The sequence below is a fragment of the Mustela nivalis genome (genome assembly GCF_964662115.1).
Source record: "Mustela nivalis genome assembly, chromosome: 4".
Classification (NCBI taxonomy): Eukaryota; Metazoa; Chordata; class Mammalia; order Carnivora; family Mustelidae; genus Mustela; species Mustela nivalis.
Genome location: NC_139023.1, coordinates 47192564 through 47210608, shown reverse-complemented (window position 1 = coordinate 47210608; position 18045 = coordinate 47192564). Strand labels below are relative to the sequence as shown.

At 42.3% G+C, this 18045-nt stretch overlaps 1 protein-coding gene across 1 annotated transcript in view; it reads right to left on the bottom strand.

The window, feature by feature from the left end:
* Positions 1-8525: 8525 nt before the first annotated feature.
* Positions 8526-18045, bottom strand: part of SEL1L3 (SEL1L family member 3) — a 142307-nt gene continuing 132787 nt past the window's right edge. Inside the window, exon 24 of the mRNA XM_082726752.1 lies at positions 8526-8545. Coding sequence (XP_082582878.1) covers positions 8541-8545 — 5 coding nt within the window. The 3' untranslated portion in view covers positions 8526-8540. The remainder of the gene's footprint in view (positions 8546-18045) is intronic.

The window sequence follows — 18045 nt, the reverse complement described above, 5'->3', positions numbered from 1 at the left end:
ACCTGACATGCCGAGTACTGGATGTACTTGTCATTGCTTGTGCGCGCTTTTCTTCTTTACATATTTCCATGGTGAAATGGCAAGTCAGAAGAGCTATCAACCCAAGACCCAGTGGCCAGACTGACCTCGATTCATTATCGGGACAACGTGGACAAGCATCTTGTGATTCACTTCCAAATGGACTTGGACAATTGGAGGGTCGGGGTAAGAAGCAGCCAGGAGACAGGATGCAAACAAGCACTTAGCCCTTTGGAAACTGTCCTCTGAGGGGAGGCTCCCTCTCTAATCCCAACCAAGGATGCAGAGGTAGGCATTGTTTAAAAAAGGTTTTGACATTATTTTTGTCAAGGCTGAAAATCTAATAGTTTATTAGAGTTTACAAGTTGCTGTTGTCACTTGCCCCATCCCTCCTCATACTCCTGTCTGTTTTCCAGAAGCAACCTTTCCAACTCTTGGGCTGCTGTCTTCTGGTATTTTGCTCGATAATCATCATATGACCGTTGTGGGTTTTCCTTATGCATCTGTTCACCTGATTTTTGGTAAATGAGGTTTATCTGACACATCTCCCCACTGCCACCAATTTCTTAAATCAGTAGTCAATATTTATATTATTTTGATTAATATGATTTAAATTATTATGTTGATGCAGAACATTATTTAATTTTTTTCATTAGTGTTGTCATACCTATATTTTTTTTCTATAATTGCTCCACAAATGTATGACAACCTTTTGGTTTCTTTCTTTTCTTTCATTTTTTTTCTTTGTTTTTAAAATTCTTATCCTCTTAATCCCATATAGACTCATGTATGTCTGCCTTTTGAGCAGCTGTCCATCATCTTGGGCTTTGCTACTTTGCTAGGATGGATACCGTGTTTTTTTCAAATTCCTATTTTATTTTGCTCTCCAGTTTGGTTGAATTACCTGAGAGTGTTTACAAAAGAAATGAAGTTTTTGAGCCCAGGCACGTGTAGGAGTTTATCCACCACACCACCACCCCCAGCCCAAAAAGCCCATCCCAAATTGCTGAGCAATTTGTAAGCTAAGAAAATGGTGGCCATTTCTAAGGCACGAAGTTCTGAGGTTGTTTGTTACACAGCTTTAGATAACTGATATGGAACCAAGTGTTCAAAGCACAGAATTTTACTTTAGTCTAATGTTTCTTATCACCTGCCCTGCCTATAGTGGCTTCTTTGGCTTAATTCCTCAAGAGAATAAATCTCCCGTCACCTGGAGTGGTTGGAGCAGATCTACAGGTCCAGCACGATGTTTTACTTTATTTTTAGTTTCAGCTTAACGTCCTTGGTGTGTGATATTAACAGAAAAACATCATCCTCAGGTACTGGCTGATGGACGGCCTGTGAGTAGAGTATGAATTATGCTGTCAGTTAATAAAATTGTTCCTTTGTGTTCAGCTCAGTGTGGTTACATAGGATCCACACGGGATCTGGGATCTGCTTCTGGGGTTGAGGTAGTGGTCCTACATTCTAGAGAAGGCTTCACTGAAGTCCTAGGGAATCAGTAAATAACAGCGCTTTCTTTTCTTCCAGAATTTGGAATCAATGAAAAATAAGACATAGAAGATGGACAGATAGAGATGAAAATAATCTGTTTTATTACTAAGGGGGATGATTTCAAGATGTGGCTTATATATCTTCAGGGGTGGGAGAAAGCTTCTTAACATTCCACTGTTGAATGAACCAATTTACTTCGCCAGTCACAGGCAGAGGTGAATAGTGCAGGCCTCCTCCATGGGGTAGGGCCCTGAAAGACCTACCACAGCTGACTGAAATAAAATGGGACACTGAGCATTCCAAAGCTGAGCATACTCCATCTTTCCCCAGACTTAGCTATCAGATAACTCGGAGGCCCACACTGTGACTGCTGTGGATGTTCCAGAGCACTTGAGGACCCCTGCTAACACCACAGATAGGCTTGGGAGGCCACCTTCCACAACCAACAGCACTTGAGAGCCCTAGGTAGCTGTTTTCCATGCAACACCTCATGGACTGGCACTAGAGCCTTAAAGAGACAGGAGTTACTTATTCCCATTAAATGAAGGAGATTCAGAAAACTGATGGTCCCAGATGATAGGATTCAAATAGAGCCCAATGTCCTACCCGGTGAATCATGCTGCCTTGTTATTCACTGACCTCCGTTATTATAGGGCAGGTTCTAAACATATCAGAGTTGAAGTGTCAAGGCATTCTGGAAGAAGAAGCTTAGAAGAAAGGAGGTGGGACAGTCCAGGAATAAGGAATCAAGAGTATGGAACTCAAGATTATCCAATGTGGCAGACATGTGCTGAATATGTCACTTCCTGTATCAACCTCCCAAATCCAATTCCCTTGTCCTCACAAGTACCCTGGTTTTTCTTCCTCACCACCCAGTGAAGTACGTGTGGGACACATCACAAATCAAAGCAAGCAAGTCACTCCCCAAACATTCAGGATAGAGGTGAAAAGAGCACCATAGTGTCACCACACATCACTTCAGAACCAGATGAGAACTTGAGACTTGCTGGTGGAGGGAGAAAACTCTCATCTTTCTTCCCCCTGAAGTTTTAGTTCCGAGTAGCCAAGAGGAAAGATTTACTCAGGGAATTGTTTGTATCCCTTGCCTTGATCTTACCTCTGGCCTTACCATTCTGGCTGGAAACAGTAAGGGAATCTTGTTCCTTCCTTCTTCTTACCATCACTTTCACTTTTTGCTCCTCAAGAAAAAAAAGGAGATACTAAGAATCTAGATGTGGTAGAAAGAAGACTTTTTTTTTTTTTAATTTTTTTTTAACAGAGCAGGAAGTTTAGGCAGGAGCAGATGCAGCCAGTGGTGGGCCAGGCCGATGGCACGGAATGGTGGCTGTGACTATTACCTCCATTTCCCCACCACTTTACATCTTTCTGTCTCAGCACCAATCCAAGATGGCCATGCTTCCTTCCTTACTCAAGTCTAGGGAGGTGGCTTCATGGAACCCTTAGAGGGTGAGGTTGGAGTGCTCTGCAGCAAATGAGGACATGAGATGGTGTTACCCAACTTGTGTCTGAGGAAAAGGGCTGGTGGCAGTGGAGAAAAAGGCTGTGTTGACCTACTCTACTCTGTTGGCCAGTTGAATGTTGTCCAAGATGGCTCGCTCACACAGCTGCTGGCAGGGAGCTCAGGAGGGCTGTCAACCAGGTGTCTTGATTCTCTTTCATGTGGTCTCTCCATGCAGCTTAGGCTTCACAGAACACGGTGACTGGATTAAAGAAGGGAGTGTACCAAGAGTGGGAAAAAAGCTGTGAAGCTCTGACGGCCTTGCTTCAGAAATTATACAAGATCGCTTCTGCCACATTCCATTGGTCAAAGCAAGCACAGCCCCAATTAGAGGGGAGAGGAGTGGACCCCAGCATTCCATAGAAAGAACATCAAAGAATCTGTAGCCACCTTTAACCACCATACTAAATTTGTGACTTAAAGTAATCCTAACGTCACTAAAAGTGACTAGAAAAACTGAGTTTTTATGAGGAAGGCAAGAACTTCCCATTGAAGATTTAGAGATCAGCAGGAAAAAAATAAAGTTGAGTTCTGATTATATATAAGTAGTTAGACTTATTTAATTTTTCAGTTATGATTATAAAAATAAAATAACCTAGCATTGAAATACATAAAGCAATGTGCTGGAGATTTTTTTAAAGATTTATTTATTCATTTGAGAGAGTGAGAGCACAAGTTGGAGGGGCAAAGGCAGAGGAAGAGAGAATCTTAAACAGACTCTAATGTGTGGAGCCCGACTCAGGGCTCTATCTCACTACCTTGAGATTATGGCCTGAGCAGAAACCAAGAATCAGATGCACCACCCACGCATCCTTGCACAGGAAAAAATTTTTTTTTTAAGATTTCACTTATTCACTGAGGGGATGGTGTAAGCAGGGGAGGGTAGAGAAAGGAGAGAGAGAATCTTAAACAGAGTCTGCACAGATTGGGGAGCGCAACCTGAGGCTCTATCCCTCAACCCCAAGGTCATGCCTGGAGCCAAGATCAAAAGTCCACATATAACCGACTGAGCCACCCAGATGCCCCTGTACTGGAAATTTCGATAGAATTCATAAGTGAAAAAATTTCATCTAAATTTTAAAAAAATTTATTTTGTATTATGAAAAATATCAAATATATAAAAATTGTAAACTGAAAAGTGTCATGAATTCCTAAGTACCTGTGGACCTAAGCTTTAGTAATTATCAACTCAGAGTCATTGTATTTTCACTTATACTCAAGCCTACTTTCTCCTTTCCCATATGGTGTGAAACCCTTTTCAAAGATCACTTAATTTTATTTGTAAATATTTCAACATATATTTGTAAAATATAGGAATTTTTTAAACACAGGGGATCAGTGTTCACAGACATATGGTGATGATCATTTCACAATATGTACATTAACAAATCAGGAAGTTGCACACCTAAAACAAATATAATGTTATATGTCAATTACACCTCAATTAAAAATCCAAAAAATATGCAAATACCATTATCACATGTAAATAACATTAACAATTCCTCAAAAAGTAGTTGGGCATTTTAGTACAGCTTTATTTGGCAGATCTAGCAGGCAAAAATAAGTAAGGATAGCTGTGCTGCCCAGTTCATCAGAGAGTAGCCACATGTGGCTGCTGAGCCCTTGAAATGTGACTGGTGGGACTGGGAAATTGAATTTTTAATTGTATTTAATTTTAATTAATTTTAATATAATTCTTAAAAAGGATACTTGATTCAATATTGACAAATTTTTAAGACTACTGAGAACAACAGAGGCATCTGAATTTACCTTTTGAAATGTAGATTTTATGGAATCTAAATATAGATCAAGGATTCCTGATGGCAATTTAATATCTGAATCTAGAAGTGCTACAAATGTAAAAGACACATTAATAGTAGACAAAAATGTAAGACATTTCATTAGTATATTTTATTTTTATTTTTATGTTTCTTTAAAGATTTTATGTATTTGACAGAGAGTGATCACAAGTAGGCAGAGAGGCAGGCAGAGAGAGAGGGGGAAGCAGGTTCCCTGCTGAGCAGAGAACTTGATGCGGGGCTCAATCCCAGGACTCTGAGACCATGACCTGAGCTGAAGGCAGAGTCTTAACCCACTGAGCCACCCAGGCACCCTCATTAGTATATTTTATATTGAAATGATAATATTTTGGATACAGGGTGTTGTATAAATATGCTAATTAAAATCAATTTCACCTATTTCTTTTTACTTTTCAACACAGCTACTAGAAAATTTTCAGTCATATATTGTCTATAGCATATACAGATGGCATTGGGATAGAAAGTCTGAATGATGTAATCAAGAAAGTCAATTTTATAGATAAATATCATATTCCTTTTTCTTATAAACAAAACACTCTCTAGGACTTATAGATCACTTTGATACTGATTATATATTACTCAACAAAGAAAATTTCAGTAAATTCCCCAAAGCATGAATTATTCAGAGCATCCTCTAACCAATATTAATAACATAACTACAATCAACAAAAAGACTCAACCCTATGAAAATACAGGGATTCTCTCCTAAAAAACTCTTCTGTCAAAAATGAAACCAAAATGTAACTGTTGGATATTTCAAACATAGCAGTAATTAGCATACTACATAGCAATGCTATAGGGCCTGACAAAGCTGTAATGAGAAGCAAATTCAAAGCAACAAATGCTTTCACCATTAAATAAGCAAGAAGGAAAGTAACAGAATTAAGCAATAAGCTTCAGAAGTTAGAAAGCAAAATAGTCTGAAGGAAATCCAGAGAAAGGAAAGACAAAGGTAAAACAGAAAAAAAATACACTAGTAATTTTGTAGACGTAGACAGTCTTAGGTAAAAAACAAAAACAAAAATAGGTAATGTTTTGCTTATATGATAATGGAAAAAATGTGGGAAAAATGCAAATATCCAATATTAAAACAGCCCACATTTACTGAATATTTCCATGTTCTAGGCATTGCGCTAAGTACTCTGCCTACCCTCCTTCCCCTCCTAGCATCCTTATAAAGTGCAAAATCCTATTATATCTATTTTTCATTTTTGCGTTTTAGAAGCCAGTAACTTATCTAATCTCATCATAAGAGGAAGTAAGAAAATGGAGATTTGAATCCAGGGCCTCTGAGCCTGAGGTCAGGTCATTTTTAATTTATTTTATTTTATTTTTTCTTTTTTAGGGAGAGAGAGAGTGTGTAGGAGCAGGGGGGAAGGGGCAGAGGCAGAGGGAGAGAGACTGCCAAGCAGGCTCCATGCCCAGCCCTGGGCTGGATCCATGACCTGAGATCATGACCTGAGGGAAAAGAAGAGTCAGACACTTAACCAACTGTACTACTGATGTGCCCCGTGGTCCTGCCATTTTAAATCTCTACACGGAACTGAGTAGTGAAAATTATAGACACAGAAATTTTTTTAAATTATGCAAAACTCAGCAATACACTTGAAAATCCATATAAAATCTATCTTTCTCCAGTAAAATGTGAAGTACCGAACTTGGATCAAGACATGGCTAATAGGGATGCCTGGATGGCTCAGTTGGTTAGGCATTTGCCTTCAGCTCAGGTCATGATCCCAGCGTCCTGGGATCAAGTCCGGCAGCTTCCCCCTCTCCCTCTGCCTGCTGCTCTGTCTACTTGTGATCTCTCTCTATCTCTCTGTCAAAGAAATAAGTAAAATCTTAAAAAAATCTTAAAAAAAATCTTAAAAAAAAAGAAGAAATGGATAATAATCTAAACAAAGCAATAAATATGAAAGAGAAGTTGATTGCCTTCACAAAAGATGATGGGCTAAGTGATTACAAGAGAAAACTCTTAAAAAGACATTGAAGGAGTAGATAATTCTCATGATAAAGAACTTGTTCTTGAACAAGGGACAGGGAAAACAATGGATTGCATCACAATTCAGTTTATGAGGCTAATTCAGAATAAAGTTAAAACAAAAAATACAGATGATGTTTATTTATGTATATCGAAACAAAAATTTTAAATAAAATTCCAGCAAATAAACTCTGTAGTGCATGAAATGCCAAGTGATGTTATATAAGGATATAAGGATAGTTTAATATGAAAAATATTCTCATAAAATTCATCAATATCTGTCCTCTTGACAGACATTTTTGAAAAATTTGATAAATTTCAATATCCATTTCTCATTTATTTTCATTTTTTAATTATTTTAAATTTATTTTTAAATAGTGAACTTTGATTTTAGAAATATACTTTCTTTTTCTTGGTAAAGAACCTCTGTCTCAATGCCCAAAATCTGACTGGTATAAATAAGAATCAATATCATAGGGGCGTCTGGGTGGCTCAGTGGGTTAAAGCCTCTGCCTTCGGCTCAGGTCATGATCTCAGGGTCCTGGTGTCAGGCTCTCTGCTCGGTGGGGAGCCTGCTTCCCCCTCTCTCTCTGCCTTCCTCTCTGCCTACTTGTGATCTCTGTCTGTCAAATAAATAAATAAAATCTTAAAAAAAAACATAATTAAAAGGGGCAAAGCAGGGGCGCCTCAGGGGCTCAGTCTGTTAAGCTTAAGTGTCTGACCCTTGATTTTGGCCCAGGATATGATCTCAGGGTCACGAGGTTGAGCTCAAGGTTGGGCACTGTGCTCAGTGGGGAGTCTGCTTGAGATGCTCTCTCTCCTTCTGCCCCTCCCTCCCTGAACACTCTTTCCTGCACTCTCTGTCTCTAAAAGTGAATCTTTTAAAACAACAACAACAACAACAACAAAAGTGACACAGCAAAGCCATCCCCATTAAAATCAGGAACAAGACAAAGATTCAGGTGTCACCACAACAATTTACCATTATTCCAGAAATTAAAGCTGTTCCTAAATAATCCAAGGGGGAAAAAAAAAAAACCCACTACAATCGTACCAATTCTGCTCATCCTCCAGGAATAAATAAACCTCTCCAGGAAGAAACGTGAAAAGGAAAGGAATCAAAATTATATATATATATAATCTGATCTTTGCAACATTTTACTGGAGACAGTGAGCACCTTTTTCAATACTTTCCTAAACCTTCAATTTAGCATAACCTCAATTTTATGATCAGGAAAAGATCGGTAACAACCACAAAGGAAAAGACTCCCTAGGGAGCGAGAGATGGAGAAGGAGCTAGGCTGAGTTGGCAGCGGCAGGTGGGAGTCCTTGGAAAAGGGAATGGCTTGAAACCAAGGTGCACATCCCTCCACCCCTGGTGCCGAGGACTTCTTAAGAAACCTTGCTTCCTGGACTACGTCTCTGTGCATCCAGAGATGAAGGTGACTGTCTCTTAGAATACTGCAGTTCAAATTCCTCAGTGAGTCAAGCAGCAACTTGCCAGCAACCAGAGGCTACAAAAGACAGCAGAGGCCAAGCATGGGGTGTGATAGTGTTTCTGCAACTGGTTAAAGTTCTCCGTCCCAGACAGCCTGACAGTGGGCTTTGGGGCCCTCGGCCTAGCTTTTCTCAAGGACACATGGTCCCAGTCCAAGGCGAACAGGAGTTTTTTCTGGCCAACTTTATTTTTCCTTCTGGTTTCCTGGCATTAACCTGGAGAGGGGGAAGAAAGAGATTGTGTCTGTGTGTGTCTGTGTGCATACGAAAGTGTCTGTATTCTCCAGACATTTCCTTTAGTTATTTCTTTTTTAAACATATTCATTTATTTTTGAGAAAGAGAGAGAGAGAGCAAGAGTATGAGGAGAGGAGGGGAAGGGAGAAAGGGAAAGGGTAGGGGTAGAGGGGAGGAGCAGAGGAGGAGGGAGAGGGAGAGAGAGAATCCCAAGTGGACTCCCAGTTGAGACTGCATCTCAGGACCCAGAGATCACAACCCGAGCCAAAACCAAGAGTCTGACGCTTAAGGGACAGAGCCATCCAGGTGTCCCCAGACATTTCCTTTAAAACTCATTCTTTGGAGGTGCCTATGTGGCTCAGTAGTTAAAACGTCTGCCTTTTCAGGATGCCTGGGTGGCTCAGTGGGTTAAAGCCTCTGCCTTCAGCTCAGGTCATGATGCCAGGGTCCTGGGATTGAGCCCCACGTGGGGCTCTCTGCTCAGCAGGGGGCCTGCTTCCTCCACTCTCTCTGCTTGCCTCTCTGCCTACTTGTGATCTCTGTCTGTCAAATAAATAAATAAAATCTTCAAAAAAAAAAAAAGTCTGCTTCTCCCTCTTCCTCTGCTCCCCCACCCAAATAAATAAGATTTTACTTACTTATTTATAAGAGTGCACCCACAAGTGGGGGGAGGGGCAGAGAGAGGAGCATTTGGGGAAAAACAAAAACAAAAACAAAACAAAACCCAAACCCCAAAACTCACCCTCCTCTGTCTGGGGTAATATGAACACTGTTTGCTCTGATTAACTCCTGAGGCTCTCTCTTAGAGTGCTTGTGACGGTGATGAGTCACCTTCCTCGTGCACTAAGCTATGACTTCTGTCTCCTGCCCTTAGCTCCTGGTCCATACACAGCTACTTGCTTATTCAATGTCACTTCACCCTTTCCTTCATGTCCCCAAAGCACCAAGACTAGCTGTTTAAAGTCACGGGCTTTCCTAAAAATTTGAAAATGTCATTGAGTGGGCACCACAGGAAAGACAACTTTTCTCGAAATTCAGTCTGCGGGCCACCTGTGATCACCTGGCGTGCCTTCTTGTCCGGCTTTCTCTCTGTCCTACCTCTGTGGTAGGCAGCCAGCTGCTGCTTCTCAGATGTCAGGCCCTCTTCCCATCTCCCTCTCTCAAGGTCCAAGGACCTCAAACTCCATCCCAGATGTCTACAGAGGAAGACCCCGTCAAGGAATGGCAACAGGTAAGAAAGACCCTTTTAAACCCAGCTTGCCCTGTCAAGGAACAGCCTCTCAACCTTTCTCTCCTCTTCTTCCTCCTCCTTCGTCTATACATACAAATGTTAGGCATTTCTGGGTGGGAAGAAATATTGATAAAGAAAATTATATACAATTATATATGCTATATATTTATTTACATTATATATATTTAGGGGAGCCTGGGTGGCTCAGTGGGTTATAACCTCTGCCTTCGGCTCAGGTCATGATCCCAGGGCCCTGGGCTTGAGCCCCCACATCGGGCTGTCTGCTCAGCAGGGAGCCTGCTTCTTCCTCTCTCTCTGCCTGCCTCTCTGCCTACTTGTGATCTCTGTCTGTCAAATGAATAAATAAAATCTTTTTTTAAAAAAGAAATGTTTATATTATATATTTATAATCATGTAGACACATATAAGAATATATCAAAAGTATAAATACTTATCTATTTTTCCCTCCTCCCAATTGTTTGACCAAGAACTTATATTATATCGTTACAAGTAAGAAAATGTAATAAAGAAAAGAAAAACGCAAATGACCCTCAGGAAGTGTGTCAGTTGTGAAACTGGATTTGACCCACAGAGTGTCTGCTTGCTCAAGGACAAGGCTTTAGCTCTTAATATCTAAGTCCCAAGTGACTGTCAGTGCCTGTGGAGGACAGGATGTTCTTGTGACTTTGGCCCCCTGGGCTCTGAGCTGGAAAAGGAGAAAAGTGCTCATGGTTAAAGGTCCCCTGCCTGGGGTCTGCAGAGGAGGGCCTGATTAGTTTTCTCTTCCTCCTTTCTCTACCCCCTATACTCCTGCCCCACCAGACTCCCAGCTCCCTGGCCTCTGTGGCATCTGGGGAGTTTGGTCCCTCTTTGATGCTCCTGGCTTGAAGGTGAGACTTTGATCCCCGTGCCCTCCCCCGAGAAGCAAAAAAAGGAATTAAAAAATCTTTCTCCAGAATGAGTGAAAATGCAGGTGAGTGTCTTGCAAACCATGCACTAGTCTCTCAGGCAGTCAGTTCTGCTGTGTTGGGACATGTCCTGAGCACAAGATGCACAGACGATAAAGGCATGTTCCTGTTTTCCAGGACCACCAACCATCCAGAGAGGGAGACAGAGTCCAGGCGGGGGCTTTGCTAGGCGGGGAGGCCCCAGTCCAGAAGGAGAGCCAACCCTATGCCCTCCTTGCAAGTGCGGGTCGGTGACCAGAGGCAAGTTATTTAACCTCTGGGACGCACCGGCTTCTACCTCAGCAACGTGAAGATACCATTTTCACAAGGTTGTTGTAAGGATTAAGTGCGATTTCCCAGAACCTCGGATATCAGCCCCTCCCCCTTTAAAATGTTTGCTCTCCCTGCCAGGTTCCTCCCCTCACATTGCCGGGCATTTTTGCTTTGTCCTAAGCAGCAATGTTTGTGACATCTTGGGTTTAGTGTGTGAGTCCTTTTCTTTCTTTTTTTTTCTAAAGAACACTAAAGCAAATGCACAGCTATTCAAACTTTTTTTTTTTTTTTTCTTCCCAGAAGACTTGGTTTTATTCATTTTTTTTTTCTTTTTTTTAAATTTATTTTTTATTTTCAGCATAACAGTATTCATTATTTTTCACCACACCCAGTGCTCCATGCAATTCGTGCCCTTTATAATACCCAGCTATTCAAACTTTTAAAGTTCATCTGAGTCAGAAACATTTCATGTGTCCCGGGGTGGAAATACTGTACTTGGGAAAATACCAAGACTCATAATTAGAGCACCAAGCGTGCTGCTTGGTGCATGGTAAGGCTTATAAGCACACAGTTCTGTTGATTCTGAGGAGGTGAGAGGGAGGACCCAGTGCCTTGGGATTGGGGGGGTGGGGGAAGCGGGGAGAAAGACTTCCCAAAGGGGGTGATCTCTGAATACAGCCCAGAAGCCTGAGCTATCACTGTCACCAGATTCCTGAAAGGGCTTGAGGACCTGTTAGGGGGGAGGGGAAAAGGGAGGTGCTTTCCAAGAAAAGGGAACAAAGGCCGAGATCAGAAGGGGACCTTAGAACTTCGAGGAACTGCTGCAGGCTGGCCTGTGAGCAAGGAGCCTGCAGAGAGATAAGGCGGCTCAGGTAGAGATAACGGGAGTCTGCGGAGTTTGGACTTGATCCTGACGGATACAGAGAAACCGGCTGAGAAATCACATGTTCCCGTGGACAGAGAGTGTTTAGAGGGGCTCTGAGTGGAAGGTTCCAAGGCTGTGTGCCCCACGGCTGCCTGATAAATCTGTGAAAAGCTCTCTCACTCTTCCATCTCGTCCTTCACTCACTGGGGCTTCCAAATAATGCAGGAAGGAGCACCTTGTCTCTGATACCAGCTTCTACTGTCCGGAAGAGCAAAGGCTGTTCAGTCGTCATTCCCCCACCAGGTGGTGGACGCTGGAAAGCCGGAAAACTGGCCGTCTTCGCTAACCCCTTCCTCCCGGCATTGCCCACAGCCAGGGGCTGCTGGCCTGACCATTTGGCCTTTCTGATACCTAGCCGGTCTTACCCCCTTGTCTGCTGCTTCTGCGTCTCCAGCTCAGACAATTCTCATCTCCCGGGTGGGCTCCACACCAGGCTCTCCTCTGCTCACACCTGGATTCCTACGTCTCTACAAGGTCCCGAGTAAATCCCTTATTCTCACGTAGTCCCTGTTTCCTCTCTGTCACATGGGAATCCTATATCCATGCCTCTGTCTCCTAGGATTGTTGCAGGGATTCCATGAGATATCGAGTGGACAGCATTTTGCTGCGCTGCGTGGCACATGGTAGAAGTTTGGTGAGGGTTTGGTATTATTGTAATAGCTTCCTCCCCGCCTCTGCTGGGTAGTCAGTGGCTACCTAAAATAACCAAGCTCTATAAATGAATAAATTGACCTTCCGGTGCTAGTCATCAGCCACTTGGACTGATAAATTCGTGGGAATCTGTCCTCTGAGTGTCATCGCATCTGATCTCGGTGTGAAGATTACTGAACCAGGTGAGGCAGGGTATCAACAGGGGAGAGGCTGGGGTGAGGCAAGAGAGGCACCAAGGGCACAAAATTTAAGGAGGCACTCGTTCTTGAGGTCATACAAGTGATGAGGGAGCAGGAGGCTGGCTGAGGACAAAGCAAAAGCTGGCGCCTTGCACCCCCTCTTCACCCGCTCCCCTCCATATGTGTGGCATTCCTCAGGCACCCATGACTGCCATAAAATGATAAATAGTTAACTTGCAGGGATCACAATCCTGCAGAACAGGAATCTCCCTTGCCCTACAAGATGTCCTAGAGACCTGAACAGGGAGGTTACCTTATCAATAGCACAAATTTCCAGAGGCGAATAACTCTTGGTTCCTGAAGCCCTAATGTCCCCCTCCCACCATAAACTGGAGGAGACTGGGGTAGAAAGGAATGTAAATGATAGCCAGATCATAATGCCCCACCAAGAATCCCCCATTATCTTGATGTTAGTGCTTGACCTAAAGACGACATTAATCAAGCCATAATGGCAAAGACTCCCCCCCGGCACCTTGTAGACCCTCCCTAGCATGTGAGAACTCTGTCAAAATCCCCCATTCCTTTACCACCTCCCCCCCAACCGTGGGGTATATAATATGCCCACCTTCACAACCCGGGGCAGCAGCTCTTCCTGCCCACGGGTTCTGTCCCCGTGCTTTAATAAACCACCATTTTGCACCAATGACGTCTTAAGAATTCTTTCTTTAGTCGTCGGCTCCGAACCTCCTCACCACACCGAACCTGACTTAAGGTTCTGGGACTTCATCATTTTTGGCAAGCCAGCCAGGAGATTTGTGAGTCTTTACATTTGGACTCTGAGCTTCGGTGCAAATTGGTGAGTACTTTCTCTCCTTTTCCTGTACTCTCATTCCAGGGCTTTTTCAAGGAGTATGGTCTTATTGGAGCACTTGCATGTCAATTGCTCAGGCTGTAATCCTCTAGCCCGTGGCTACTCCACAGGGAGGAGAGCGTCTGCCTTTTGGCTGTAAGCTAGTACCCTGGCCGGAATGGCAATAAGACCCAGAAACTTGATGGCCTCACTCTATTCCTGTTCTTATAGAAAGTTGTCTCTCTTGGGCACGGGACAGCCACCTAAGTCACCAGGACGGCTGCCAATCTTAAGACTCCCGTGTGAGGTTTCCTCCTGATTGATCTAATGTGATCCCCTCCACATGCCCGGTCTAGCCACTTCTGGCCGCGAGACCTCCACTGGGAGCCGGCCGAAACCAGTACCCGATTGAATTAAAACGCAACCGGGGACCGTTTCCTAGGGAAGTTGGCTGCAAAAACCACATGTGTTGGAATGTCGCATAGACCATGATGGATTTCAATCTTTACTGTTTCTCGTCAGTGTCTTCTGCAAACCGCCTAAAGCTATGAAATTGGGTAATTTCCCCTTGCCAAACTTCTCTAGCGTTTTTGTGGGTTAATATGGCAAAACAGTATGCAGTCTTCAGGATAGACAATGGCTTGGCATGGCACAATTTCCTCGTCCATTCACCAGGCACCCATTGGCAGCCTAGAATGTGATGGGGAAGTGGAGGGACGCCGGCACCCTTCCAGGGCCTTTTAAGGCATGACGGTGATCAATAGCGATATCTTGAGGGACGCCTCTGGTCGCTTTTGATACACAGGAACCTCTGACATATCCTGCGTGGGACGCTACCCAGGAGTCAGGGGGGATTTGGTAATGGACCTTCATTACTTTTCTGGAAGCATGGCCTGAGTAGGCTTCTTCAGTTCCCAAGGACTCTACCTCGGGGTGCCTTTTAACCCACTGGAAATAATTTGGATTGCAAAACTTAGGAAAGGACTGAGCTCCTGTAACACTGCATGGCCTCAGTGGGATCTATCAGTTAGATCTCTGCAGGAAACAGGGCAAATGGACCTAGGATACCTTCACTGCTCATACCTAGGCCTTTATTGCTCTGCACCAGGACCCTGGACTAAGGGGCTTTTGCGGAATGTGTTTGCCCAAATGAGTCAGCTAGTAAACTTTCTCCTGACATATTGGATGGAAATTACATAAATAAGCCTTCTTCTAGTAAACCCAGGTTGCTGGGCCATCCCTAGCAAAGGGGACTCTGGCTTTATTCCTCTGTTTCTCTTAATAGATGTGGGGGCTTCTCCCTCACTCACATCCCGTGTTAATGGCTATAACTGGAGCCAACTGGGGTTGGTCTAACTCGAGACAGAGACCATAAGGAATATTCCCAAGCAGCTGCCGAAACTCTCTTTGTTTCGGGGAAGTTTCCCTGTGTTCTCTGGCCTGACTTGGACTGCCTAACCCCTCCCCCCTTGCTGGTGGGAAAGCATGGCATCTGCTCCTCTGTTGGGGCTTATGAGCTCCGAAACCAGGAATCCCTTCTCTGCCTCCTGGCAGCACTTTGTTTCCTCTGTTTTCCCCTTACGTGTTTCTGTACCAACGTGTGTGCAGCCTGCATGACTGGCTTCTAGATCATGCACCACGGCTCCTTCTCTCTTCACTGTCAAGGAGCGAGAAGAGCCCCCCCTGGACCTAACACCCCCACTCCAGATCTTCCCACGCATGTCTCAAGTAAACATTCAAAGTGGAGTGGGCCCAGGTGGAACATAAATCACTATTGGAACTAAGTTAAGTTTGTTGGTTTAATTAAGACCTGTCTTTTAAGTTTACAGCAGTAAATGTGAAGCTTTTATTCTATCAAAGTTTACTGAAGGTCAAATAAGCTCATGTTATTTATTAAAATTTGTTAGCAAAGAAATGACTAAACTGATGGTTAATTGTCTGTCTCAAATTTCTAATGGGTAATTGCTGAAGTAGCTTTCAAAGTCTTTGGTAACCTGAAAGTTTTAAAGTTTTGCTTGGATGACAAATGGAATTAAATTGTGGACATCTGGTCTTAACCAAATAGGATAAAATGCTAAGTCGTTAATTTCTGGATGTAGGTTTGTGCTTTTGACTTCTTACTGCAAAGAAACTAAGAGTATTTAAATCTGTTGGTAAACTTGTTTGCCACTTAACTGATTCATAAATTGCCACCTGAAGAATTCTGTTGTAACAGTTCACAATTGGTTAATAACTAAAGGTGTTTCTAAGAATACAAAGTTCTGCTTAGTGTAACTAAGACTGATGGAAATAAAGGGAAACTCTGTATGTAGGAAAGTAGGAGATATGTAAGAAAGATTTAAGGAATGGGAATACATTTTGTTGAAGGTAAAGGAAGGTAATTTTGTCCTAAATGAGATGGTTGTTTGGAAGGAAATGGCTTGGGACAAAACCTGAATGCAAAGGAAAGTTGTAGAAGGTTTGTGAAGGGAAATCTTCAGAAAAGGAATTTTAGCTATGGTCAAGAATGGATTAAGATTGAAATGAATGGGTTTTAAGGACACATTGGTACAAGACTGAAATTGTCTCTGTTCAAAAGGACAATGTTTTCTTAGATCAATTGATCTGCTGTTAAGAAAATGTAAATGGTTTTCTCTTTGCCTGCCCAGAAAAACGAGTTTCTATGTTCAGTTTTATCAGGTGTTTAACATCCCTAATTATATTTAGGCATGTGCTTTAAAACTTTCTAAGATTTTAGCAAATGTTGACAAGATTTAAATCGTAAATCTCTTTAACTCAGGCTTTTCCTTGGTATGTGAAGTTGCTCATGAAGTACTACTGAACCAATGATAAACCTTGGGTTACATTTGGGAAAATGCTATAACTATTCTAGAGATTCTACGCACTTCCTAAAGTTTTAACGTTTTGAGAGATCATCGCTTGATACTGTAATTATGGAAATGCTATGTATCACAGAAATAACCTGATTTCCTTGCAGCTAAATTGTAAACTCCCGTGTCTCTTTAGCTTTAACCATATCCATTCTGAGTTTTTGTCATTTATAATTGTTTTAATTCTCTGGTAAAATGAGTTTTATCTTCAAGGAGATTCCTATAAAGGACTTTCAGGACAAATACAGATATTTGATATGCTTGAAAATCCTAAAACTGAAATGCGTAAGAATTTCCAGAACTGACTAAAGCCGCACTCACCAGAATTAGTAACATGGGACTAAATGAACTAAAAGATTATAGTGTTGTGTCTCTTAATGTTTTGTCTTACTTTAAACATTGCTCGTTCTCTCTAATGTTTGCTCTTCCAGACTAGGGATACTTTTTCTTAAGTTATCTGTAAATTATAGAGATGTAAAAGTGCTCATTTGTAAAAGTGCTCAAGGCATTCAAATTTTCTCTCTATCTGAACCCTCTGAAACCAAAAGGTCTCAGTAAGTATTCTTTCTTCCATGGCAATCAGTCATTTGCATAAGTTCAATAAGAATCTGTTCTCCTTGTAACAGGAAAGAATTGGAAACACGGGTTATTTTACCAAGGCTTTGACTGGGATGTCATATTTGAAAAGACTCAGATATGACCAGACAGCTTTAAGGAACTAAGGTTGACTTTATGAAACCTGGAGCCATAAAGCCCCTTGGGACTGTTGGCCTGATACCTTGCTTACAGAGTTCCCAGCAGCCTCACCAGGTGAGTAAAGAATGTCACTCCTTGGTAGCTGCAGTCTCAGGAAGAGGAACTCACCCAAATCAACAGGTATTGCAGTCATATCTGATGGCAAGTACAGGGCTTGGCTTCTGGCCCGGAGAGGCTACTAAAAGTTCAACCTAGAGATTCCTTATACAAAGTTCCAGCAAAGCAGATTCTAAAAGATCTATTGATCACAGTCACTGTTCTTACTGAGCTTATGTAAATAATTAGGCCAAGTTTGTTAAAACTGGACTTGTTTCACAAGTGAATTAGTCCTGATTTGGCTATCTCTGGAAATGAGGGTTATTTTAGAGAGAAAAATTATGTTTTAATAACACACCTTTATGGATGTTAAATTCTAGATTTGATTGTCTTTAAATGTTTACCTAAGCTAAACAATTTGAGGTAAACTTCAGAGAAGTTGTACAATAGCTTCTTTAGTCGATCTTACTGTTTTGTGGGGATATTATCAGACCCCACAGTTGATTAAACAACTGTAATAATGAAATTGCCTAAAAGCCAACCTATCGCACTCCATAGGATTAACTATGGACTTGTGGAGATAATGGATGACCCCACTTTCTTTGAGTGGATTGAATGATCCATGGGGGACTCCCCTTATCTCTTGACAAGTTTTCTCACTTGCCAGTGATCCTCTGTAATCAGGATATTGTTAAGGTTGGACCACTCAAAGGTCTTATTGGTTTCACCCCTTTGTCATATTTATCCTAGAGGCCACCTCTGT